The 25502-nt window shown below is 35.9% G+C and overlaps 1 protein-coding gene and 1 long non-coding RNA gene across 3 annotated transcripts in view; one reads left to right on the top strand and one right to left on the bottom strand.

Annotated features, from left to right (window-relative positions):
* Window positions 1-25502, bottom strand: part of LOC149623455 (uncharacterized) — a 49035-nt gene that overhangs the window by 6077 nt on the left and 17456 nt on the right. The window lies entirely within an intron of this gene.
* On the top strand, window positions 175-24774 carry LOC149623458 (uncharacterized). Of its 2 annotated transcripts, none has more exons than XM_089852361.1 (4): window positions 175-244; window positions 14672-14734; window positions 20766-21173; window positions 21709-24774. In XM_089852361.1, exons 1-4 carry the CDS (start codon window positions 223-225, stop codon window positions 21954-21956), a joined length of 741 nt encoding a protein of 246 aa, XP_089708487.1. In that variant the 5' UTR covers window positions 175-222; the 3' UTR covers window positions 21957-24774. The 2 variants fall into 2 exon arrangements, with proteins under 2 accessions (XP_089708487.1, XP_089708486.1); XM_089852360.1 differs by lacking the exon at window positions 175-244 and adding an exon at window positions 904-1632.

The raw sequence follows: 25502 nt of genomic DNA, 5'->3' as shown, positions 1-25502 counted from the left end.
TGGCCCGCCACCTGTGCTAGAAATTTGTTTTGAAGGCGCCATTTGCCAATTGTCATGTGGTAATTAGTAAAGTCGGTCGCACGTGTTAAAGAAAGAAATAATATAGACTCGAAAGCTTTGGCTAAAGAAATGCGAAAGTATCCCTACTTATTAGATAACTTTGGATAAAAGTATGATAAAAGGTAGTGGTACATCGGCTCTAAAGATGTTGAAGAAAATTGAATGACCCGCATGTTAAAAAAAAGTAAGTTGATTTTGTTAGTAATTTAAGATTTTATAAAATATAGTGTTTTGTAAATTGTTTATAATAGTATTTTCGGTATAACAAATATTTATGAAAAGTATTACAAATAATTTTTATGGCGGTAGTTTCGCGTTAGAGCATTAATTTGCGATTATAGGCGCCTTGATTCCACCGCTCCACGTGACGTGATCCGCCATCTTTAAAGGTCTCTAATTAATTTATTCATAGCCCACTCGATCACGCTTTGGCTTCACTCCAAACACTTTTTTTTCCTATATAAAAGCGCGTATCTTAGATTTTCGGCTTTTTCTCTGTCTATGGGAGAAACCCCCGTTTTTGGCAGCACTGCCTCCTATATCTATTCTTGAAGTCTAACAGCTCCTCAAACCCGCTTTTTTCCCCGCGAGAAACCAAATTTGATATTTTTATGACCCAAATTCGCTTGGTTCAAACAGGATGTAAAAAAACGACAACCTGGTGTTCATTATGTTGTTAGGTTATAAGGTTAGGTTAGTTCAAATGGAGGGGTTACTTACAACTTGCGTGACGCTTTTGGGTGATATAACAAACATATTCACCACCTTTTATTATGAAATTCCTACCGATAAAAACGTGTAAGATTCCTTTGAGTTAAAAGAAAGAACGTCAAGACAAAAAACAAGCACCCAACAAGTCTGTCTACGGATAATGTCTATGATCGTTTTAACTTTAACCTTTCGGGAATCGTGCTCCATAAAAACGTCTACGTACGAGCGAGGAAGATCTTCTATATACCCATCGGCAAGAGAGAAAAACCATTACCATGGTACGTCAGCCTCTTTAGGACCTATCCGACACCTAGAGCCTTAGAAGAACCCACCCTCTGTGGCAATAGGAAGATTGTCCGTCTCTTTGGCCATCTCCGGGAAAACATAATAAAAGACAATAAGGGAAAGTAGGCCTAAACAAGCATCCGGAAGAGGCATGAAACTGCGGAACATCTTGTTGTATACGGAAAAGAGAGGCGCTGTTAACGTTACGCCGGTCATCGATCGAAACGTGTACCGGTTGGAAAAGTCTCGTCCAATATCTCTCTTCGAAACCAAACCGGGATAGAATACCGTACGATACGTTACACACTCGAATTATAGGAAACCCAGCCCTCATTTCTTTCCCAAAAATCCTCTCCGCTTTTCGAGACGAAACCGACACCTCGGCACAAGGGTTCTCACACTTCGAAAAACACCAACCCTTCCACAGTCTGGTATTTTTGACTTGAGTTTCAAAAAAAGGGACCATCTAAGACGCTAGAAGGATAAAGATAAAATATTTTGGAGTGGAAGAATAAAGCGTTCAAAAAATGCCTCCGAAAGTGGATAAGAAGAAGGATAACCAAAGATCAGAAAGTCGTAAGTCTCAGCCCAGATTCTCACCCTTATCTTCCGTCCGGGTGTTTGTTTTCCTTGCCAAGAAAAGACAAGTTTATATGGTTGTTGTTTAGTCCGCCTTTTTTATCGTTGTGTATCGATGGTTTGTGTATTTGTGTGCGCCAATAAAATTGTCGTTTTATAAACGGAAAAAACAAAAAACGTGATTGGTTAATTGTTGGGAGAATAATTGGGGTTAAATTTGAAGCTGTGATGATAATATATCATTCAATTAGGTCGAATTTTGAATTGCTGACAATAATATATTCCAAAATCGCGAACAAACAGTAAAGCGCCTTAATCTGGGCTTCTCCCTGAACATCACTGTGCGGCGGGTGAAACATTTCTACAGGCGCTCTATGTAAAACCCATGTTAGCGTTTGCCCCTGTAAGCTATCTTTCTTGACTAACTCTAAAACCTTTTAATATTATTTTATGAAATATTATCTTTACCAATATTCAACTTTTCAGATATTAAACTCAATTTATTAAATTTTTTTTGCTATTTTAAAATTAAAATTTCGTTTAATAAATTGCTAGTAAGAGGTTTAGTTTGGAATTAATTTTAAACTTGCTCCTCTAGCTGATTTGCGCGAAAATATACGACCCTAAGCAACAAGTTATTCCCTAAAGTTTATATTACATAGGTATATCTGAAAATACTGAGCGTTCATTTTGATATTAGCATAATAAGTTACGCACCGTAAAATCAGGAATTAATATTCCATTTATCATAATAATTCCAGTGGTAAAATGCGGCAAAGTTAAATGTACGGCGGATAGTTAAATAATATCAAAGCTACGTAAAGATAAAAAGTAGTTCGGCATACTCAAACCAGTGAGCACAGTGCTCACTGCTCAAACTGAGGACTTTCCCTCACTTCAAAACTTTATCTATGTGTTTATTCTTTAATTTAAAGTAAATTGGAATTGGTTATTCGGTACACAAAAAAGGCAAATAAAAAATTAAAAAATAGACTTAATTCAAAATTACTGTATGCGAGTATCAGTTAATTATATACAGATCAGATTTTAAATTAAGTCTTAAATTATAATTTTCACTTAAGGATTTACCAGAAATATATATTTCCCAACGGAATATTATTAAATATTCATTCGAGGTAATATAGTGAATAATGCTGTTAATCTATAGCCGTAAATCTAACACCTTATGGAGCCTTTCACTCTGTTAATTGTCTTATAACGAATTATAATTTTAAGGGAAAGTGTTTCTGCTTAGAACATGCAAATTAAAGCAAATAAGGGCACGACCTCTTGAAACACGGTTGCGAACCATCGTGACAGCGTTTAAGCTACATATGCAGATTTCTGTTACACGCAATGCACCGGAGATTTTAGTCGCGCCGAAAATTAGGTATAAAATTGCGTATGGATTCAGCTACCTTATATTTTAATTACAAGGTGGTATTAATTTTCAACTGAAAATTAGCTTTATAATTAGTAATTATGTTTTAGATTTTATATGTTAATTTTGTATTGCAATTATGATATTGGAATCTACAGGAATTTTCGTTGTGATATCTAATTACCTTCAGCTTATTTTGTACATCATGCAAAGGCAACTTTTGTGTAAACCAATGAAACATTTTCATGACAACAAGCCATTCTCAAACTGAACCCGAGTCCAATATTTCTCAAACACGCTAGTGCGTTCCAGAAAACCCATCTTCGTATTTTGTGAGTTTTATTGCCATAGTTTTGGCCATAAAGGACGTTGAAAATTGCAATTTTGCAAGCCTGAATAGGTTCATTTTATGAGATATATTTATAGCTTTATAGCGGCACATTCTAATGATAATGTTACAAACAAACGCGATATTAGCTTTCCAAAACTATAAACGAAAAATAGGCCTAACAGTGTTTATCCACCAATACGCTGTATTTCAATTACCAAGTGAAGAAACTTTCCGCGGATTTTTCTTCAGTAATTGAAGTTTTTCGAAACACCTTTTCGTGTTTTCAAGCTGCCTTTTTCCCAGACGTACAACGGGTATTAAGATGAAGTGCGAAAAATACACGGAAAACCAATGGAAACGAAATGTAGTAAATTACTAAAAAACAAAAAACAAGCTTGGCCAAGGTTGCTTTTTGAAATTTCACTCTAAACTTTTAAAAAATAACCTTTTAAATCCACTCGTAGACCAAATTTAATTTAGACTTTCCCAGATAGAATGCCAATTTCCGTAATTTACCACTGTGTGTGTTTGTGTCCGCCCCCCATGTTTCGAAATGCCTGTGGAGAATCTCAATACTGAGAAAAAGGGTTAACAAACTGCGTGTTCGCGAGTTTGGGGAACCAACGTGGCTCTGAAACGTTGCGTATTGCATAACCCTGTAATAGTCTTTAAGTATGGGTATCTGCTACGAACGCGGATTCTTTTTGAAAGGGTAGGTAGAGGGACGTTTCCTGTTGGCGGATTTGTTGGTGACAGACATTTCCATCTCTAACGAGACTGGACCAAGGAAAGAAAATCACAGCGGACAATATAATATTGACCATTTGGATGTAACTAAGAGGGAAAGACACTGGGGGTGAATCTCCGCCTTCCATCTCGATTAGTGGCGCCTGCGCTGTAGTCATTTAGTACCATGAGAGCACCCAGAGACAGTACATATTCCATTGGCTCTCGTCTGAGACCCTTACTTCTGGAGAATATTATATGGTTATGGTGATAGAGAAGAGACTAATATTGACACTGTCTACAAATATATTTGAGCAAGGAGGGGCTTGCTGGCCGGGCGCTACCCGGAGAAAAGACAACTGCACGCAAGAACGAGCGTAAAGGTATAATACTAACATAGCCCCCTGGCAGCTGTATACTTCCTTACCAAGGCCGAAGTATTGCTAAAGGGGAAAAAGGAGTATCCTAGAAAAAAAACAGCTATAACGTGTTGATCAGGCTTCTGAGTTCGGGCATCTCTAGCGTGGTTGGAAAGGCGTTAGACAATTTATATAATATAACATTCACCAGCGGTTTTTCGTATACAACACTTTTACAGAAATAACGTATGATTTTGGTTTAAGAATAAACACATTAAGGAAACTCTTACAGAAGTACGAAAACGTGTTCAAATTAGGCTTAGTATATGAAAAGTGTAAACTTTAAAAGCGTCAATTAACGTTTAGGGCGCAACATGTTTTATGGTCAGCTTCTTTAACTCCTTTTCAAAATGAAATAATTTCAAATAAAAGTGGTATTCATTTTACAAATAGAGCTCTAGAAAACTTAGTTACCTCTTGATTTTTAAGAAGTTAAGGTTTAATTAGCTTCGCGACAAACAAACGTCCCTATGTATACTAAAACTTTGATCGTTTTAACTTTGAAGAAGTTTTAAGTGTATTTGCTTTAGACCGTATCTGCAAAAGGTTTTAAAGCCGTATATTTTTAAGCAGAGGCTTTCGGGCATATTATTCGAGCAAATGGGAGCTCAAATTTCAAACTAAATAGTCGTATCGTATCGTATGTTTGGGCACGGTTTAAATTATGTACCATTAAAGGTCATTTTGAAATTTTATTATTTAAAATGAAACTACTTAATTCGCGCAGCTGCATACCAACTAATTTAAGCCGGTATTAGTGTTCGTAATGGTGCTTAAAACTTGAAATGAAATCTGACTGAGCTTTAAGGTTTCAATAATTTTCGTCTAGCCGTATACTTTCAAATAATTTTCACTTCCCTTCATTTCGATAATTTTTTAAGGAAAAAGAAGATAAAAACGCGAGCAAATTTAATTACCGGGCCTACTGGCTTACACGAACTAACTTTTAATTAGTTTAATAAAAATTGTAAATGCGCTTTTAACAAATGAGTGGGGAGACAATTTAGCTTAAATAATAAAAAGAGATAGGAAACTAGGATAATAATTTCAGCTGGAGACACTCATGATTGTCTTATTCTTCCCTTATTTGAAACAGAGGGACTGATCACTCTCGGTTGTCCTGTACACGCGTAATTTCAAAAGTTGACCACCAATTACTGAAGCCTCATTTCAAATGAAACCCGCCTATTTAATGACTACGAAATTAAGATGATGGACCTGGCTTGTGTTTGGGATCTGAAAACCCCCCATTAGAATGTCTGCTTCAAATTGAGATTGTTTTACACTTAAACAGAAAATGAGAAGCAGCCATTGCCAAGGGTTAACGAAAGATTAGGGCCTAACTTTATTACTCAGCGAATGCCCTCGCCCTCAGACATTAAAACTCCTGCGGGAGACCATTTTTAACATTGCCCAAAAGCCAAGCCCAAGCATCTGCTCCGAGCTGATGTTCTAGATACAGTCGTATATAACATCGTCAATAATTAAATTGACTAATGAATAAGATGGCTTTAGTTCTCTCGAGCTCTTTCCTAAACGAATCAACGTTCTACCATGCAGCCTCTGAACTTCGTCATTAATACCGTTAGAAATCAGTCTACCGAAAATATACCCTCGGATACGATTGGGTTAGGGGTGAATTTTTATTTAAGCGCGGTTTAAATAGAAATGTTGTTTTGACAACCCGTGGGTAATTTACCGCAGCGAATTCGTCGGTTTCAATGGTTCATTTAAATATTTTGGTTAAATTGGGCAATTGAAATTTGCGTTTAAGAGCGATAGATGATGATCTTCATGCTGGTATGGTTCATAGAAACCTAGAAATAAATGTTAGCCAATCATTAGGGGATATTTAAAGTTTTAGTAAAAGCATAAGTTCATAAGATATGATGCACAAGTTTGCCACTGGTTACTGAGAGCTTGTCACTAAGATACACAGGTCATAGATTCTCGTAAAGCGACGCCTGGTAAGGCGCTGTCAAAGGCTTAGTACAGACTAAATAGGAAGATGGACTGCAAATCGCGAGTAGTCGATTCTCGGGTCGTTGTCGAACTATAGCTCTCGGTAAGTCTCTAGCATTACGAAGTATAGGTATTGGCATACTTATGGAACAAATCTTATAAACTTATGGTAAGAGTCTGGGAAATTCTTCAGGATTTTGAGTTATAGGGTGGACCACTTCGGTTGTTAATTATTACTCCATTAGATTGAGACAGGCGAGCTTCGGTTTTCGAAAACTTTTGTATATTAAAACCTACCCGAAGTTTAAAGGAGTAAATAAATATAAATTTGAATTTGGGAGAAATATGACACTACATCAGTTTAGTTTACCAGTATAAAATTCTGGAATATGAAAGTTTCATATTCACTTTGACAGTGTAATACTCCATGGGAGAATTTCATTGGGTGTCATAAGTGTTTCGGTCTTTTTCAGTTTAAGACTATACCACAGTTAAGGGAAGGGACCATATTTCGTAAGTGGGTCCTGAAATTGCCCACTAGGGCCTTCTGCAACTGTAAAAATCTGAAATTGGAAAAAATAAAAATTCCAATTCGCGAAAACTACTGAAGCTAGTCTAGGTCTAGCGTAAATATATATATTTCGCTATGCTAGAAGTTTTATCTAGCGAGAAAATTTTCAGACATTCCTTTGGACTTTGTTTATTTCGGTACTTGAGCTTAAAGAGGCTTAAGATTTGACAGATTTTAAATTTTGCTACGAAATGATTAAAGAGAAAATGTACGTGTTTAAAAAGATGATTTTGAAACTTCTGGGGATTTTATAAAAATTCTCACGTCTTATCCCGGCAAATTCAAAGAAACAAAAATAAGGGATTATGTAATCTGAAAATAAAATTACGTAAGCTTATTATAATTTCACTAAATGTGTTTATGAGCTAAAAAGAAATTTGCAATTGGGAAAATAAGCATGCAAATTTTACATATAGATACAGGGTGTTTGTGATAAGTCTGCCATAAATTAAGGGGATGTTCTTAAGGCGAATTCGAGTCGAAAATCTTCTATGACATTTTGCCGTTCGGGTCATAGTTTTCTAGCTATGATTTGAGTATTTTAGGGATGACTCCTTAATTCATTTAGCACAGTCTTTTAGTTTCTTAATTAAATTTAAGGGGTCATCCGTAAAATACTCCAATCATAACTAGAAATCAGCTAGTGGCCTAGATAGTAAAATGCCATAGAACATTTTCGACTCAAAATCGTCCAAAGAACATCCCCCTTAATTTATACCAGACTTGTCAGAAACACCCTGTATACAAAAATATTATTTCTTCAAAAGAAAAGGTCCATTATATTTAAAAAAAATATAACGATATGGAAAAGAAAGTCCAATATATTTTGAAGGAACTATACCTTACACTAATTCCAGGCTTACCGATGGTACCGTTAAACCTGCTGTCAAATGCCAAAGAGCCAAAGATCTATTTCTCATCGTTAAAATTAGAAAAAAAAGGAAAATGGAGATAGAGAAGAGGGTAAAAAATAAGATATAAGGATGGGGGATATGACCATTAGTGAATGAGTCGTGAGCGGCTTCCGAAACAGCTGGACGACCAGAAATCCCTGGAAAAGTTAACCAGTCTAAGAGCCCAGAAACCCGGGACTAGGCCGGATGTTTTTGGGAAAAAAGGTCGACAGTTCGTCCTAGACCGTACGAATTGTCCAAAAAAACAGATATATATTAGCCAGAAGTACGCGAGAACGTTAATTTTTCTTTAAACTATGTCTTCATTAAAGACTAATGACTTAATTGACTAATTAAACGCAATACGCATTTAAATGATAAACAATTATTTATTCGGTCGGCCTGGTAATAATTAGTGCAAAGATGGAAATAATGGGCTTCTAAAAAGAAACGTAGAGAATTAGTAACGAATCTGGTATATTACCAAAACGGATTATAACGGACGCTTCGGAGATTTGCATATACTTTTAAAGACCTTAAAATGAATTTATATCGCGCTTCGTTTCATACCAGTAAGCTTTTTAATTTCCATATTTGCCCTCTTTCTCTTTTGAGGTAAGTTTATTTAAGCATTTATATAGTTGTTTATCGCCTCGGTTTAACCTATTCTGCTGAAAGAAAATAAGGGATGAAATAGTAAAAGCGGAAGCTACTTCCGAAGTAGTAAAAGGAGTTTTCTACTTTGTTATAGGCAACGGTACGAAGTTGAAACCTTTTCCTCATCTGTTTACTGTTCACTCTTTATAGAACAAAAGCACCCCACGATGGTACCAGAAGTTATAAATCTATGTTCTCATATTCGTAGCATTATTCGCGTCAAATGAAACTGTAATTTAAATTTGTTGAAATTTGTCTAAAATTGATTTTAAACCAAATCTATATTACGAGGATGAAAAAAAATTCAATATTAAAGAATATTTGGAGAACTATGTAATCAAGGGAAATTCGCAAAGTTTCAGTCAAAGTAAAAAAGGAATAGAAATTGTTAGGATTTTAGAACCGATATTAAAAAAAAATTCAGGAATTCATGAGGGAAAATTCCGACAAGAGAGCCTCTCTCTCGTGAGAAGGAAGGCCAAAAAGAAAAAAAAAGAGTGAAATTTTACGGTGAGCCTTTCTTTCAAAGCTATATCTGTAAATCTCTTTCAGACTCGCTGCCGATTCCATATCAAGCCAGAATTTGTTTCTATTTCTTTATTATTATTTTTCTTTCGTAGCCTGGCATATAGACGATTGAAAACAAGATGGGCTGGCCCATAATTAAGTCACATCATTTATAAACTCTCGCTATCCCTACTTCAATACATTTTCTTTTAGCGCAATATCCCCTATAGCATACCGGTGAGGGGGTGATATTCTTTAATTGGTTCCGAAGTAACGTGAATCATACTTAGCCAACGCTCTACTAACTTAATTCTGTTGTTTCTAATTGTCTTCGTTAATACTTCTACTACTACTACTACTCGATGCAATGTAGCTAAAAAAACCAATAGACCCGTTGGAATAGTCGCCAATTTAAGCGCGCGTCTATAGAATCCTCGTGTAGTATTGGGCTTTCGATTCGAAGGGCCGAGGTTCGAATCTCGGTGGAGGAAAACATTTTAAAAATATCTAAAAACAAAAATTGTCTGCTATTACGATCGTCACACCCTCTTATATCTTACCTCGGTTTTGGCGACCATATTGGAAGTCGTCAGCTAAGGCCATACAATTTAGGCTACCAATATTGACGTCACATCCTCGTAGCTCCTCCCCTGGTACTATTTATAAATGACGAACGAAAACTTTTTCTACTACAGCCCGGGTAAAACTAATAGCCCCATCGTACGTATACTATGTGCCTAAAAAAGAGTGAAAAATGGCAATAGGAAATAAATTTTGGTTAGAACTCCATTTTGTTTTTTGTTCCAGTTGTACGAATTTAAAAAGCGTATAAACTAGGAAAGAAATACTCTTTTTCTAACCCGCCAAACATTTCGGCCTATTCAAGGGAAGGTGTTACCTAACTGTAAAGTGAAGGTTGTACAGAGTTTAAAAAAATTAGCCGAAAAAACGTGGGCTGTCTAGTAAAAAGTTATTTCAAGTTTGGATAGTGCCAGGTATATCTTAGGTGCTTTTCAAGTTTCATTTCAAATTAGGCTTAAGTTGTTTGTACAAGTTCTGGTGAAATTTAAAGTTAAGTGCAAACACTCTACACTTCTACACGTTTTTCGGTAAGTTTCTTGAACTCTAATGCGGCTTTTAAATTTGTTAGAAGTTGGTATAAATGTTGCATGGACTGTTCTTCTATTACTCCTTTGATGTTCGGGTTAACTAACTTCTCAATTGAAAGTTACTGCGAGACTCGTACACCAGTTAGTTAGTTACGAAATCAAGTCATCTAATTGCCTTTACCTTATTAATATTGGAAATTTCGATGCAATTGGATCGAACTTCATTTAGTTATCGCATCACGAAGCGTTGATTATGTTCGTAGGAACATGAGGACGAAGGAATTTCTCATCCAATAATTCTATCTCGCCTTTTCCATTTTATCTTCCCAAATATGGGGAAGCTCTAAAGATATGTTTTTTTTGTAGTAAAAGATAAATAATTCAGAATACACGACTTAGAGAAGGGAAAAATCAAAGCAGCTAGAGTCTGCTGAATGAAATGCTTGTCGGAAAAGTTTTAGAGAGACTATAGAAAAGAGAGAAAAAAGAAGAATGGTATGGGAAAATATTTTGGACTCTAAGGCCAAAATTTACACTCCAATATTTTTTCAGAATCGAAGCACCCAAGTTTTTATTTATTTATTTATTTTTGGAAAAACTAGAGGATTATATTTATGGATTGAATTTGATTTTGATTATGTAGTTGGTGTTTAAAAAATTGTTCGGCTGTTTGTTTACTATATAGTCAAGGACGAATTTCAATGAGCTAAGTTATTAGAGTGTTTAAGCAACCGCGTACGAAAATGTGTACACGAAACTTAAGATCTTTCAAGTATGACGCGAGAAATATCGAGTGTTCTTTACAATTCTCAATGGATAGAATATCGGCAATACAGCTAGGGATACTAGGTTACGATGGATTAGAAATGAGAGGAAAATGTGAAAGCGTTACCTTTCCTAAGCCTAACTAAATCTAACATATACTAAGCCTAATACTTAATGAATACTTATCCCCAAAATTAGACCTAACACACATGTACAAGTATTTGAAATTAAAGTGCTACATCTACACATTTTTTTTATCATTTCTTAAACTCTCTATAATCAATGCGTCTCAAGAGGTTTTTCAATGGATCCCGTGTATTTGCTCAAGCGTAACACTTCTGTATTGGGCAGATAAATACAAACTTCTAAGTCAAAGTTTACCCTCTTAAAAAATAGATGTATATATATTTTTTTAAATTTTAAATTTAGTTTACGTGCCGTAAAAAGAACTTTCGGATTAGGTTTTGTACTTTGCCGTTAGAAATTCTTTTTACGTGACTCAATCCAAACCTTTTCTACCGTAAAATGGGTACTAATGAGCTCAAAAGTTGAGAGTAAAAAAACAAGAAAATTTCGACTGATATAGTGACGTTTTTGCCGGAACCTTTGGCCATTTTCAGTTAAAAATATTTAATCTCAGTCGGCGTAGAATTATAATCCCCAATTAAGGGTATGTATTTTTCGCTTAAAGGGTTCATTTAAGTCGAGGGTTCTAAAAGCCCCATTCTATTACCATTGTCTTCACTTGGACATAATTAAGTACCCGATTTGGACTAAGAATAGATTCTTAGGTAATGGAATTTAGACTATAGTAATAATGATTGAGCCCCTAGCTAATATAACTCCGAAGGCTAAAGATAGGCGAGGACGCAAATCAAATTCGCAGCTAGCGTTTAAGTATAGATTGGCACGCTCGAAATTAGGTGAATAATTTTGAGACAAAGGCTTAGCAAATATTCCCAAAATTAAATTTTACACGTTGAAGTTCCTTACGTAGTTTCAAGTATAGAAATTTGAGGAATGAACGAGATGCGTAAGAGGTTCTATAAACAAAGTATCAACGCTAATAATACCATAAGGTGCCTTTGGCCACAGTTTCTAATTCGTATACCATTTATTTATGTATATTCTTCGTTGAGAATTGAAGGAAGGTTTATCGGGTTGGATTTCAATCCATTATTGTCAGAGTGTTTATTGGTAAGATGAGAAATGGTCTCAACTATCATTAAACTCATTCATTTTACTAAACCTGAAGACGAGTTTTATTTTTAAGTGTTCTATAGACCTTTCGATTGAAGACAAATTCGTTAATTACAAATAGAGAAACCAACGCACAGGGGTGAAGCCCCCATTGGGGTATCTTCCCTCTTTCCAAGAAGCACCGCTAGAGGCAGTGAGAGTCGGCTACCTTCCCGTGTGAAGTGAACTCAGCAGGGGCGTGCCAACATGAGCCAACATTTTCTACTCTAGCGGGGGCAAAATGGCTGCCAAATGTTTAAGTCCTATAAAGGTGAAAATTTGAGCGGGGGCCTTCGCCCCTGGAACTCGGGCTCCGTCTAGCGTTGCCTCTTGGCGCGAGGGAGAATAACCCTAATAACATAGCTAAAAATAGCGAAGAAAGCACCGAATAGCCTAACAAACAATGCTAATCTTCAATAAGTAACGTTAATCCTAGCAAGATATAAATATCCCAAAAACATAAAACACTCTTTGCCCAAAAGCTCCGTAACAGATAAGGCTAGATTTCAAAGCTAAATTTTAAAGAAAAAGGGCTAAAAGCCCTTCAAAGATAAAATATTAAGACCCCTTTTATTTTAAGAAAATCGTAAATGAGAGGGGGAAAAAAATAAGAAAGGCTGTACAAGAACCAGGGTAATTTTCAGCAGGGCGTTGAAAGGCCGGTTGTACAATATATTAAGGCCATAATTCTTCGGGACTATTTTGCGCTTCATCCCCCCTCACCTCCCCTTCCCCCTTTCCGGGAACTTATAAAAGATGTGTAAACAGTACCTTCAGTCTCATAATTGAAATTCCAGTGGAAAATAGCTTGAATATTGAAACAGGCTTTGCAGCCTTCCCCAAGCGAAATTACGCCCTGTATTTTTGTTAATAATTTTCCTAGCCCGGCAGCAGTTTCGGGAAATTTATTTTTGGTTCCCTAGTTGTCGTCTCTCAGCGCTAAATTTCACCACCCAAAATCCCTTTTACTTTCTGCTTTTTAATTGTTTTATTGCCTAATTTTAATATTTAGGGAAGATAATTAGACTTTTTTTTTTGATTTTTGATGAATTCGTGCCTGGAAATAATTGCTTGTGACGTCTAGAAATTAGCCCTCCCCCTGCCCAAAAAATGGGAATAAAAGAATAGATTGTTTTCGCTGAAGGCGTTAGATAAAATGTCTCCCTTTTTCTCTAGGCTTTAACTTTAGTGCAGTGTTGTCAGGCCGTCTGTGAGTCAAGTTATTGAATCAAACTGAACTACTTGCGGTATCTTGGTACACCAAGGACCCCAAAACACCCTTTTTCTATGTCTATTTATATAAATAATTTAATGAAATATCGTGTTTAGTTTTGTCAAGAAGTGATATCTAGTTTACTAGGGAGAAGGTATAAATTCGCCGCATTTCCAGCTTTATCTCCAGTCCAAACGTAGGTCCGGAGTTAATCCCCGCCTCTAAATTACAACCAGCATCTCATTAGTTCTTAAAAACGCACGTCAGAGCGAAGCGAATGACGAAAATTACGTATTTTCCGACTGAGGAGAGGCGAAATAGCCCGGCCTCCTTTTACGTCCCCCTTGTATTTTGAAAGGGGGACTGGGAGTATGGCGCGCGAATACTTAGGCAACTTATACCTTCTCTCTAATAAACTAGATATCACTTCTTGGTTTTGTTAGAGGTCTGAGTTGAAAATGAAGTCATCAATGGTATCATTAAAAATCACATTTTACTTAAGAGAGAATTAACTAGAATTAAGGCGTTCCTTTTTGTCGTCGCGTGCCTCTATTCCACGATAATTTCCTAATTATTCGGTAAAAAAAAGAGTCGTCGGTAAGAAAAAAGTGTCGCTGCTAAATCCAAGTAAAACACTATTATGTTGTTAAGGAAGCCAAACTTCGTCCAAGATACAAAAGAAAAATTCACTTTTCTTATGTATCTCGCAGCTTCTCCTTTTCTATTATACTGGCTTAAATTAAATGGGCAAAAAAAAAAGGGTTCAGTAAAAGACCCGTACGAGGCTGTGGTTGTTGAAAGAAAATTACGTTAGAAGAGGTACCCTCAAGTACGCGGCACTACGTGACCAAAGTCGCTTTTAGCTAAAAGAATATATGGGAATTACTCTAGACAAAAAAAAAGTTGAACCAGCATCGCTAAGCTCGAGAAAAAAGTAAATGGGAAAGGAAGATAAAAAAAAGAACGGAATAAGTTTGTTATGTCTCTAGAGAACAGTAATGCTTATCCAATTAGGAAACTCTGAACCATTTTTGTAGCGAGTCTTTAGGGAAACATCTTAGTCCTATCGTAAGTTCTTTACGTAAGGTATTCTACTGTTTCATAATTATTGTCTGTGAATGACGTACGCCGCTCAGTGTATAATTAAGGGTTTTTGCGTATGCTTACTTATGAAGAAAAATAGACTTATGGTTCCTAACGATATTCCGCGAAGAATAATTAGAAGGATATTAATTTAAATTTATCTTATTTTTTTATTTCTAGGTTCTAATTTAGTCGGAAGATTTACAACGTCAGTCAAAAAATTCGTCCAAGAAGTAGAAAGTGGTAAGTTTGATAATGTGTCTTTCGAATGAATTTGAATACTCCTTTAAACATTAATTATACGGTTGACATACCATAAATGGTCAACAACGTCACGTGGATTAAAGTATAGCGCTACTGTTTCTATAAGTTAAACAAACCAATTCTTTTAAAATTGCCCAGCAGCAACTCACTTTAAATAAATGGGTTTTGGAAAAACCAAAGTACCATGCACTTTCCATTAAATATATACTTATTTTTGAAATGAAGAAAAAAGAACCTTGGCTTGGAGGTGGAAAAACAAACATTTGCGTATTGGAAAGCAGCCTTTAAAGTCAAGAAAAGTCCTTTTCAGTTGGGGCATTATCTACCTTTTCCAAGGATGGACTCTAGTATAGCAAAAAGTATAATTTTACCTGTAAAATTGACAAGCTAGACGTGTAAAAGGAAAATCCGTTTTCGAAAGAAAGGGTTTCGGGAAGGGATTGGTCAATCAATAAAATATTCCTAAGCTTTTCCCTACCCAACCTTTTTTGTATGTAGGAAAGAAAAAATGGGTGAAAATATCGGTTTGCTGTTGCTCAGGCGGGTAAAGGCTTAAGTCTCTAGGGATAGACCCTTTTCTAACCCTTTTCCCTTAACACGTGACCTTTTGGTTATCTAAAAACCACTTACAATAAACGAGAGTGGAGGGAATTTACTGAAGCGAAAGGGTAAAGTTGGTTTAAGGTCGTTACTAGGGTTAAAAAAACTTTCCAAATCATTCTGAAACTAGCCCCCTTGCAAGCCTTCTAAAGTGGTTTTAAAACTTTAAGCCTAATCCGGCGATTTTTGACAGGCGCACAAAATCCGGCTGCTTCGAGAAATAGAAGTCAGGCTTAGCGAATTGCATCAAGATGCGAGAAAGGAAATTTGTTTGAAAAAAAATTAGTCTAGGATGGAGGATTCTGTAATCGATTGGCTGAAAACTTTAAAACCTTAAAAATAAGTATATGTATGCAAACCATGATGCAAAAGTGGGGCAAATTATTTCTTCCAATGAAAACAACCTTTGCCCTACTTTTACCTCGAGTTTTTTAGATTTTAACTTAAACATAACGCAATTACATTCATCTATAAGTTGTTCCAAAACTAGCAATAGTAGTTTTTGTCTTTTGAAACAAAAACCCATTTAGAGCTTGGCTGGAAACGTGCAAATAAATAAGAAACAAGGAAGCATTAAGATAGGAAAGAATAATTGGCAAAAAAGGAAAGTTTAATTTTAAATTAGGCTTAAAAAAAACCACAATGCAGTGATGACCAAGCCGAAAAAGTCATTTAGAAAAAAAAATACCCTTAAAAAATTCGGACCAATGGCGGGCTTGAGTCGTTTTTCATCGTCTGAGTGCACAAACTGATAAACCGTCAACCCCCCCCCCCTTCTCTTTACGGTATTTTTTTTTTTCTTTTTTTATAGCCTCTTGTCCGGGTTCTGAAAATTAATTGTTTTTGATGGCATCCCGAGCCCTTTCCTTTGAAAGATGACGCGATCCCCGGGGACCGAAGGAGTGTGGAAACAGATTCCTTTAAGGCAGTAAATCAGAGACACGGCGCCCTCATAATTTCATCCATCCGGTCTCGGGATAGTTTTATAAAATGTTCATTAGAAAGAAAACCCAAGACAAACAAACTTTGTTTTCCACTATAGTGTAAGGATAATTGATGGTAAACAATTCGGACTATCTAAGAAGAAGAATTCTTTCTACCGCTTTTAAAAAGGATGTGTGTGTGTTCTTAACAAATATCCTTTCCAATTTTTACTCTGTGTAGTTACGTAACCATACGGAAGTATAAGTTACACTCTGTTGTATTGCAACTGCGGTTTACGCATTTCAACAGGTGCCCGCGGAGAATGAATTATGATTTTAGCCCGTATATGAAATTTCAAGATGAATATGCGTATTTAAAACTATCGTCCCTTTACCTTCAAATCACCTGAGAAAATTAAAGTCGCGACTAATTCTCCAAGATTTAACCTAAAATTGAATAAACTCTGAACAATTAAGAAGGGATTTCATGGTATAAATTTAGAAATCCAAGTCTTAAGATATTGCCGGTATGGGCGAAGATTCGCAATTTCGCGCGGACGCGCGCCGAGTTCCCCGAAATCGTTTAAAATTAATCGGAATAGATTAATTAATCGAGGTAGAGAAAGATGCCTCGAAGGGAAAATCTGTACGGAACCCTCTAACGAAAATGACCTAATCAAAGTTTTAAAGCCCTAAGCCATTGAAATTGGAAACTCTACAAAATCTGTCGCTCGCTTCACTGCATTATTTGAATTTATAAGATAAAAGTATATTAACTCGAAGTTATAAAATGATATGTTCTAAATAAATGTATGCCCGATTACGAAGGATTACGGGCGTTTGTTTTTCTTGAGAATTTCGGCAGAAACTTAGAGTATATACGGGTTAATCTACTTCTTCCAGGACGACGCTGGGCAAAAGGGTTCGCGTAACCTTTTAAAACTTATGACCAATCATAGTACGCCCCCCGGAAACTGAACAACGGTAATTCGACGGAGGGAGAAATAGGAGTATTGGGATGGAGAGTGTAGGAGGTTAATCCAAGCGGTCCTCGGAAAAGGGATTTTTCGTCAACTGACGCCCCTTCGCGCCAAGCAAAATACAATTTTCCGCTTTAGGTGGTATATTACGGGTAAAGCTCTTCCTCGTACCATTCGCTTCCGGCCATCACAGTCCAATGCGGAAGGGTACGAGAAACTAAGTGCAAAAATATAGTAGAATGCGAAAACTGGATGTATTTTGTTTAATGGGTGCTATTGGCTGATTTGATTGATTGTGTTTATATTGTTATGTTTATATTGAAATAACTTTACCAGCTCTTCAAACTATTTTAATCAACGTAAAACTATATATTTTCACGGGCTTTGGAAATCAATTTTACTTTTTGAGTTACAATGTTTTGGCACTCGGCGTAATGAGTTCTCACTATCTCACTCTTTCGGTCCCTCGCGCGCGCTCTTGTGTTTCTCCGAAGATGATTATAAAGACATCTTTCCCGATTTGCCGGTCAGAAAAAGGGGTCCTCCTCCGAAGTATCGCCCGGTTGGGTGGGTCAGAGCCCCGTAAGAAGATCGACGGGGGTCCAGAGAGACTAGAATACCGCTACGAGGTAACGGTGCAACGAAGCGGGGCCTGGTTGGGGCCACTAGAGCCCCGAGCAATCGATACCGCGATATTTTGGGTGGTAAGAGGACGCGTGAGGTGGGGGACAACTTGAAGCGGGTAACCTTCTCCAGAACGAGCCAGCAGTGGCCTTCTCTTTCCTACACCCCCAGACCCCAGTAAAGTGATAGACTTTGGAGACAAAGGCTTAGAAGAGCCTTCGTCCTTGTCAGCGACTAAAGGCGAGCCAGTGAAAATGCTAAAATTTGCATGAGCGAAAGTGAAATGAGTTTGCTTTCACTTTCTCGCCGTCTTGACACCCTGGTTAGTTCTTTAGGAAAGTCTTCGAGGAAAGTAACTTTGTTACAAAGCTAACATAATCACTCTTACGCCTACTATAAGCAGAGAGCAGGGATGTGTTAGGGGTTTGAAGAGGCTTTCGAAGAGGGCAAGGTGTAACGGGAGAAGAGAGTGGTATAGCTAGGTGAATGACGTGAAAAGTGTATCTATGCTTTCCTATTCCCGGATGAGCCTAAAGATGATCTATTTGTTTATACTTGACACGAAGTCCCTACCATGTCATTAAACAGGTGGCGTATAATCCAAATTTTGATCTATTTTGGTGGGGAAGCTGTAGGAAACGTTATTTCCAGTTGGCTCAAGGCTGACAAAATCACTCGTTGAGCACTGTAAATAGTCTAGATAAGGCCAAACTTATCTGAACAGATACTACGTACTAGACTCTTGCAACTCACTCCTAAAAGAGAGCTTCTTTCAAGTTTATTACTTTTTAGTGTAATTTTAATTTGCAATTATCTCAATTAACACTTTGTTAAACATTCCTGTAATTTAATTTAGTTATTTCCGTTTGGAAAGTAATTAATCACAGTCACTACAAATAATAATATAATTCCAAGGTAAAAACGCGAGTACTGGAAATACAATTTTCTTACTTTTCCGCTAACCACGCAAACATATTTTCCTTCTCTTATTATTGTTAGGTTTTAAAGCAGAAAACGCTCTCGTATGAACAAGAAATACGCATTAGGGTTTGAAGACGGAAGTAAAAGTTTAGAACTACCTGGGGAGAATGATTAGTATTTTGATACAAGCCACTTTTCCGCGATATACCCTCTCTCTCTTTTCACCATCATCCCCTTTGAGATGCCGACGGAATTTCTTACGGAAGCATCCCATTTCTACTATAGGATAGAAAGACGAGATTATATAGAGTGGGTGAAAGAGACGCTAATTAATGCGGAGACTGGGAATTATGACTTCTCTTTACTCATCTTTCGTGTTCCAGTCTGTCTCAAGAGGCAGTGGAAACTCACTCTAAAGGAAATGTCACGTCTTTCTTATCTACATAGTGTGAATGATAACGCTGTCCCTTTTTAGTGCGTTGACAACCGAACCAGCTAATTCTAAAAGACCCCTGGTTAATTTTGGCACGGTTTATAAAATAAATATTTCAAATTTGAACCGTCTATGTCAGATGCTAATTCACCCGCCGATACATTTCGTCTTTTAAATAGGCTAAGTAATGTTTCTCATCATATTAAAATAAATCACTTTTATCTGGGATTGATGACTGAATATCTTATCTTCCTTTTAAAGTTTCTGGAATAATTTGAATAAATGATAAAAGGCTGTGATTTGAACCGAAGGATTCTTCGAATATTAAAAGTCACATTTTTTTTTTTTTACATTTTAAAATCATCTGCAGAGATGATAAAAAATGGATTTTTCAAACTCCTTTAAGGAATAAATTTAATTTTTGGGCTTCTAAGAAGGAAGGGATATTTTTAGTTCGAAAATTAGGTCACTATGTAGATGTTAAGATTTAAAAATAAGCTTAAACCTAAGCCTAAATTGCGCCTATTTTACAGTAGAATATTTACAGGGCAAAATTAATGAAGGAATTTTTAAACTAACGAGCTATAAAACATATTTACTTTTAAACAAGAGTGGATTAAACTGGTGTTATGAAAAAAGGGAAAATTGGGTGTTATTTAATAAATGGGATCTCCCTAGAGATGATATCTCAACAAGATGGAGGTCTTCAATTTAATCTATTTCTAACAAACTTGTAGCTGAAAATGCGCTCCTGAAGTTTCATTATTTTCACCTAATTAAGTTAGCCATACACTTGACCCTTGACATTTTAATTAAAGTAAGACATATTTTAAAAATATATGAAGAGGGGATTAAACCATCAGAAAAATGTTTGTAGGAAAATTTTAATAGGGAGGCCTCGAAAGGGATATTTCTAAAACATTCTTCGCCGTTTCTCTTAAAGCGGGTAGTTTCTTAAAATGAAAACTTCAACAATGGAGGGCTTAACATTTAGTACAAGCTCGACATTTTCAGAGAAAAGGCTATTCTAATGATAGAAAACAAAAGCCTACCGTATCACCTCTCCCTTCTTTACCCTCCTATACAGGGTGTTTCTGATGAGTGTGGTATATATTAAGGGGGATGTTCTTTGGACGATTTTGAGTCCAAATTGTTCTATGACACTAGTCCGTCTTATAACTTGAGTGTTTTGGGATGACCCCTAAATTAAATTAGAAATCATTGTCTTTCAGTTTCTTAATTAAATTTAAGGGGTCATCCGTAAAATACTTCAATCTTAACTTGAAAACAGTGCCCCGGACGGCAAAATATTATAGTACATTTTCGACTCAAAATTGATTTCCCTAAGAACATCCCCCTTATCAGAAACACTCTGTATAATGTCCTTTGACAAAACTTGAATGTCATCCGTACCTCTGTACCACTTGAGAGCAATAACCCAATAACTAGTTTTAATTAATTTGTAACGTATTTTTTCAATTTTAGTTGGTATTTAATTTTACTATCTAATTTCTGTTTTAACTTAAAAGATGGTACCAGAGAAGGGGCAGTTCAGACTAACGAACGTCTTCGAAACACGACGCACAAGGTCCAGGAATCGTACACGATGGTCCGTAGTTCTTTATTAAACTTGCACAAGAGATACGAGGAGTCCAAGTCCGAACGAAACGTCTTCCACAAATACAACTTGTACCGGAGTATCGTAAAGGACGTCATCGTTCTCGAGGTCCAATATTGGATTCTTTTAGACATTCCGAAACAGGAAAAGCAGGAACAAGTGGCCACCTACGTACTAAGGGCTTGCTCCGCTTTGGAAAAAGCCTCCGAAACGAAACCCGGTGATTCCTCGTCGGCTAAAGGCGGTGGTGGAGGTCAAACGGCCGCTTTAAAGGGTATGGACGAAGAACTGAGAGAAAGGGAAAGAGCCAGAGTAGAGGGTAAGTACGTTTACCATCTCCTAAAAGACCTAAAATCACCGTAAATTTGCTTCAAACCTCAAGAAGACATATTTTCGGAAAATATTCTACAAAAATACGTTTTATCAGAATACGTTTTATCAGAAGGGGATAGTAGAAGAAGGATGACACACTCTGTATCCTCTTAATACTTATGTTATGTAACATGATTCTTTCAAGACTCTAATGCTCATCAAACTTCAGTTGGGCATCGCACCGTGGGGTGAATTCTGTAACTCTTTGCAACCCACAAACCTTGATTGTCCTGACACGGGACAAAAATCCACAAGAACATGCGCCTTGGCAAATAGTTAAGCGCTAATAGAGTAATGACGAGGGAACTATTTATCGCGTATGTTATTCGGTTTAGTATAGCCTTACTTCAAATGTAAATTTGATGTTGGGAAGAATCATGTTACAATTACCACGTTTTGTGGTACACTTCTCTCGAAGAGAAGTATACTATATGCTTCTGGTTTTGTTGATTTAATCCAACTCTAAACTTTGAAACTTCCAGGAATGGCCGTTAAGGAAATAGAGGAGGAAAACAACCAATTAGTTAACGAATTATATCGTTTCCTAAAAAAGTACATGACCCTACGAAATATTATCTACGAATTGAAAGTATCTTACATGGACGCTAAAGTCTATCCCATCATACCACGCTACACCATGTTAAAAGACATGATCAAAGACGTGGTACGACACCCTAACTACATGGAAGTCTGCCACGAAGACGCTAACCTAAACATTCCCGAGACGTAACATTAGCCATAACATTAAGATAAAAACAAATCTAAAATACACTTCTATCCCATATACCCACCAGAAAAAAAACATAAATAAAATGGTTTTTAATATAAAAGGGGATTTTAGACTAATTGATAATGAAAATTAATTATTGACCGCAGTTTTTGTAAACGAAAAAAAAATTCATTTGTATTTTAGCTTTGTGTTATTCTAATTCGAATCTGTTTATTACCTTTAAATTTTCTTACCAACAAAATGCTCAAAGAAATGGTGCAGGCTAAAATTTTATTTAATTATTATTCCTTTCCATTTAGAGTTTTGAATTTATAAAGCCACTTAATTCGCTAAGTATACGGTTTAATTATTAGAGATATTTCATTTTTAAATTGAGGATGAAACGTAAAATTAGGCAACTAACTTTTTTTTCCAAGAAGAAGATAAAATGAAGACTATACAATATCGAAGTTAATCAAGAAGCGATATCTAATTTACTAGGGAGAAGGTATAAATTCGCCATATTTCTAGCTTTATCTCCAGTCCTATCGTAGGTCCGGAGTTAATCCCCGCCTTAATTACAACCAGCATCTCATTGGTTCTTGGAAACTCACGTCAGCGCAACCTCAATGACGAAAACTACGTTTTTTCCGACTGAGGAGAGACGAAATAGCCCGGCCTCCTTTTACGTCCCCATTGTATTTTGAAAGGGGGACTGGGACTGTGGCGCGCGAATACTTAGGCATCTTAGCTTCTCCCTAGTAAACTAGATATCGCTTCTTGGTTAAGTGTTGTAATACTAGTCGTCCCACTTTTAGACGCGAGAAAAATTAGAGCCATCTCTAATACACGTTAATTATTACCAATTAAAATTAATAAAACTAATATAAAAGGCACACTGCTGTGGTTCTGAACTCCTGACAAAGCTAAACCAACATAGTAGGTAAATTTCTACTTCAAAGTCTAACCATCCATATCCAGCGATGGATCATCCTCAATTTAAAATTTATAGATAATATTTGCCTTCGAGTTAATCGCTATTCTGTCGGGCTTTGATTCGCGCGCTCTCCGCTTTTAATTATGTTAATTGATTAAACAACCAAAATCGCGATAATAAATAAGCGTCTCTTAAAGTACCTGCCTTTCTGAGAAGAAACTAAAAAAATAATAATATAAGTCGGAAGAAATGTAGATTAATGAACTTAAGTTTTCCAAAACATTCTGATATAAAGCAACGTTTTCGGGTGTGCCAAATAAAATTAGGTAAAAAAAAAAACACTTAGGTTTCGTTTTTTTAAATAAACGAAAATTAGACCTAGTGGGTTTGAAAAACAAGTAAAATTATTGAATATAATCTTATTGATGCAGTTATAATGTAAATATTCAGTTAATTAGAAGAAGAAAAAAAAATCATTAAAACTTTGGAATTTTAAAGAGTTAAGTTTCGAAATGAAATTTATAACTTATGTGAAAGAATGAGATAGTTTAGGTGTCGTAAATGGATAAATTATATTTATCGCTGAATTTTATAAAGATCTCAGTGCGAATTTAGCTTTTACGTAATTCAATTGCGCAATATAAAATTTGCTTCGGTTGCCTTTAACTTTTGAGTGACTCAGAGTGTACTACCAAATTTCTAAGGAAAATGTTTCGATAGCTTCTCAAGTCACTCAAAGACTATAGGCGGTTGCGTTCGCAGTTTAGATTGATGTAAAATACCATCGACCGCGAATAATTAACCTTTAATTTGATTTAAACTTATTAATTAAATAATTAATGTTATAAACGTTTAAGCCATCGAATAGCTCGACGCTCTAGCTGAGCACCGTTAACTGTTGATGCAATTTTAGAATCGAATTATTACAACAAAAAAAAAAAAACATATCTTTTGAAATGTTGTTTCGTGAAAGTTTGTAAACGGAAAAATATATAACGCGAGTGTTTCCCGCCTGACATGATCCTAATGTTGTTCCGATTTTAAATATTTAAGTTACAGAAACACGCCCTGTTATTATGCTAAGACCAAATTGGGTATAATTAATTTTTATTTAAAACTTGATTTTAAAAAATTAGGGCGGTAATATAAAACGACGGCTGAATCTGAAAATAATGTTGAAACTAATTAATATTTGATAAACTTGGCATAAGGCAGTATGTTCTTGTTGCCGTAATATAAGTTCTTTAGTGTATTAAAAGAATCTACTATACCCTTACCATAACAGAAAAAAAAAAGATTTACAATATACCCACGATGTTTCTTAAAATATTTTTTACACGAAATGTATTTTTTGAACAGTTTTTGAACCAAATTATAAATGTTATTGGTTAAATACCTTGGACCAAAAAAAAAACAAACATTCGATCAAAAACGATTTATCAAAAGTTTATATATTTAAGAAATGTTAAAACCCAAGCCTTGTCACTGTGCTATATTCCCGTTAAAGTTGTTTTCACCAAAAAGTGTATTTTTAATGTGATAAAAACAATTACCCCTGGCGCAATAGGCTTGTAATTAAAGCTTGTATAACATGCCATAACTAAAATTTAGAGTTTGAAGAAACTTATCGTGAAACGTGTAGCGTCCTTCATATCTTGCACTTTCATTTCATTATGTTTAAATTAAAAAAGAAATAGGACATGTTAAAATTTAAAAGAACGTGTGAATTTTCTCCCCCAAACTTGAAAGATCTTAGACTAGACGTTGCACGTTTTTTGGACAGTTTCTAAAATTCTGAATTCTTATTTTGGATGACCAAAACTGCTTTTTGATGAGCGTGTGTATATTCGAAAATTTGTGATAATGTAACAAAATAATAAAAATAAATAACATGGATTCGTATTGATGCCTTAAAAAAATGCTAATAAATAGTCTGAAATGGGTAAAATAACGGAGGAGACCTTATGTGGAGAGACAAATCTACACATATTTCTCCAACTAGGAGGTTTGATACCATTTACAACAGGAGGCAAGACTACTTGGAAGACAAAATTCAGTACCAAGTAGTACGGTTCTTCTGTGTTTAGTTAGTACCCAGTTTAACATGGTAGTACAATGTTTTGCGTGCTAGTACGTACACAGTTTTCCGTCTTCCATCTTAATATTGACATGCATGTAAATAGATATTAATTCTTTTAGGCTTAGTATTGTTTGCTTAAGTTGCTATTCCCGCCAAAGTCACTACGCATCTTTTATGGCACTGCTTCATTCGCAGTCGCAGCGCCCCCTCGCCCCCCCAAACGTTTTAAATTTCCATTGACATTCTCCCCTATACCCATAGGCCGCGTAGACTTCTTTGAGCTAGGAAGTCCTAGCAAAAGTGTTTTGTATGTTTATACCTCTTTATTGTAATTTTTCTTTGACTATAACTTTATTAATCTTATATCAAATGTTCACACATACGTCACTCTACTGACTATACATTGCAAAAAATAAATTCACTGCTTGCTTTTCAGTGTTTATTACGATGTTACCAAAAGCAGATAGATCAATCTATTTGCTTTTGATGTTACCATACTTTTGATGTTACCATGGTTTTGTCTCTTTGAGTGCGCTTGGCAACACTGCGT

Source organism: Phalangium opilio, unplaced genomic scaffold (assembly GCF_054372755.1).
Source record: "Phalangium opilio isolate 3A_F unplaced genomic scaffold, DU_Popi_V2 ptg000113l_1, whole genome shotgun sequence".
In the NCBI taxonomy this organism is placed as follows: domain Eukaryota; kingdom Metazoa; phylum Arthropoda; class Arachnida; order Opiliones; family Phalangiidae; genus Phalangium; species Phalangium opilio.
The sequence above is the reverse complement of the archived record's forward strand: the minus strand, read 5'-3'. Positions and strand labels throughout refer to the sequence as shown.